Here is a 1458-nt window from a genome sequence, read left to right as displayed (position 1 = left end):
AATTTCGGAGTGTAATGTACAGAGGATTTGTGTCTGAAGTTTTTGTGCCATACATAGATTTAACTGAAGAATGGTACTATAGGACTTATTTCGATGCAGGTGAATATGGATTTGGTCTATGTGCGGTAGAGCTTGAAGCATCAAAGGATTGTCCAGAGAACGCGAAGTTTATTGATGGCTACTTCATTTCACAAGATGGTACTCCAGGAAAAATGCCTAATGTAATTTGTATATTCGAACGTTATGCTGGAGATATCATGTGGCGCCATACAGAGCTTGCAATTCCTGGAAAAGTTGTAAGTTAGTATAGAATATAAAGTTCTTTTTTGATAAATTGTTTTCGGATTTGTTAGTACTTCTCTTTCATTTCTAAATTTGGAGCTGCAGATACGAAAGGTTAGACCGGAGGTGAGCCTGGTGGTGAGAATGGTATCGACTGTAGGGAATTATGATTACATTACTGACTATGAATTCAAACAAAGTGGCACCATCAAAGTCACGGTAAGTAAACCACGGTCATGAGTAAGACTAGTAAAACGTCTGTTTTAGGCGTAGCTTACACTAAGTATCAACTTTTTCCGAATTCATTGTCATGTACAGGTTGGGTTAACTGGTCTACTTGAAGTAAGGGGATCTATATATACTCACAATGACCAGATAAAAGAGGAAGTGTATGGTACACTAATAGCAGAAAACACATTAGGTGCATATCATGATCATTTCTTTACCTATCACCTCGATTTAGACATAGACGGTCATGAAAATTCCTTTGTGAAAAATAACTTAAAAACTAGACGCGTGGTCAATAAAAGTTCACCAAGAAAGAGTTATTGGGCAGTTGTTAGTGAAACAGCTGAAACAGAATCAGATGCAAGGATTCAGCTAGGTTCATCACGAGGCGCCCTTGAAATGGTAGTGGTGAACCCCAACAAGAAGACTGAGGTTGGGAATGAAATAGGCTACTGTCTGATCCCGGGAGGATCTGCAACAAATCCTTTGTTAAGTGACGATGATTATCCACAGATCCGCGGAGGTTTTACCAAGTACAATGTGTGGGTGACACCTTATAACAAGTCTGAGAAATGGGCAGGAGGATTATATACTGATCAAAGCCATGGGGATGATACATTAGCCATGTGGAGCCTCAGGTAATACGCACAATAGATTCTATAAATCACTCTCTTGTTTCAGTTCGTTTGTCGTACTTTCCTTTTTAGTCTGTTTTAAAAAGAACGTCTCTTTCCTATTCTGACAACTCTTTAATTTTAACTTTTTGGATTATTTCTTTTACGATAATGCAGGGATAGGGAAATCAAGAACAAGGATATTGTATTATGGTACACATTTGGTGTTCATCATGTACCCAAACAAGAAGATTTTCCAATTATGCCAACATTAAGCACTGGTTTTGAGCTCAAGCCTACTAATTTCTTTCAGCATAATCCAGTTCTTTAATAA

At 37.9% G+C, this 1458-nt stretch overlaps 1 protein-coding gene across 1 annotated transcript; it reads left to right on the top strand.

The window, feature by feature from the left end:
• The first annotated feature begins 6 nt into the window (after window positions 1–6).
• Window positions 7–1455, top strand: LOC102603512 (primary amine oxidase-like). Its single transcript, XM_006368039.2, has 4 exons — window positions 7–296; window positions 388–501; window positions 601–1148; window positions 1302–1455. Exons 1-4 carry the CDS (start codon window positions 15–17, stop codon window positions 1453–1455), a joined length of 1098 nt encoding a protein of 365 aa, XP_006368101.2. The 5' UTR covers window positions 7–14.
• Window positions 1456–1458: the final 3 nt, after the last annotated feature.

Source organism: Solanum tuberosum, unplaced genomic scaffold (genome assembly GCF_000226075.1).
Source record: "Solanum tuberosum cultivar DM 1-3 516 R44 unplaced genomic scaffold, SolTub_3.0 contig00791, whole genome shotgun sequence".
In the NCBI taxonomy this organism is placed as follows: Eukaryota; Viridiplantae; Streptophyta; class Magnoliopsida; order Solanales; family Solanaceae; genus Solanum; species Solanum tuberosum.
The sequence above is the reverse complement of the archived record's forward strand: the minus strand, read 5'-3'. Positions and strand labels throughout refer to the sequence as shown.

Coding starts and splice junctions, on each gene's coding strand:
- LOC102603512 (XM_006368039.2), top strand. CDS start 15: ATGTACAGAGGATTTGTGTCTGAAGTTTTTGTGCCATACATAGATTTA. Junction 297..387: donor TTGCAATTCCTGGAAAAGTT/GTAAGTTAGTAT, acceptor TTGGAGCTGCAG/ATACGAAAGGTTAGACCGGA. Junction 502..600: donor GTGGCACCATCAAAGTCACG/GTAAGTAAACCA, acceptor TGTCATGTACAG/GTTGGGTTAACTGGTCTACT.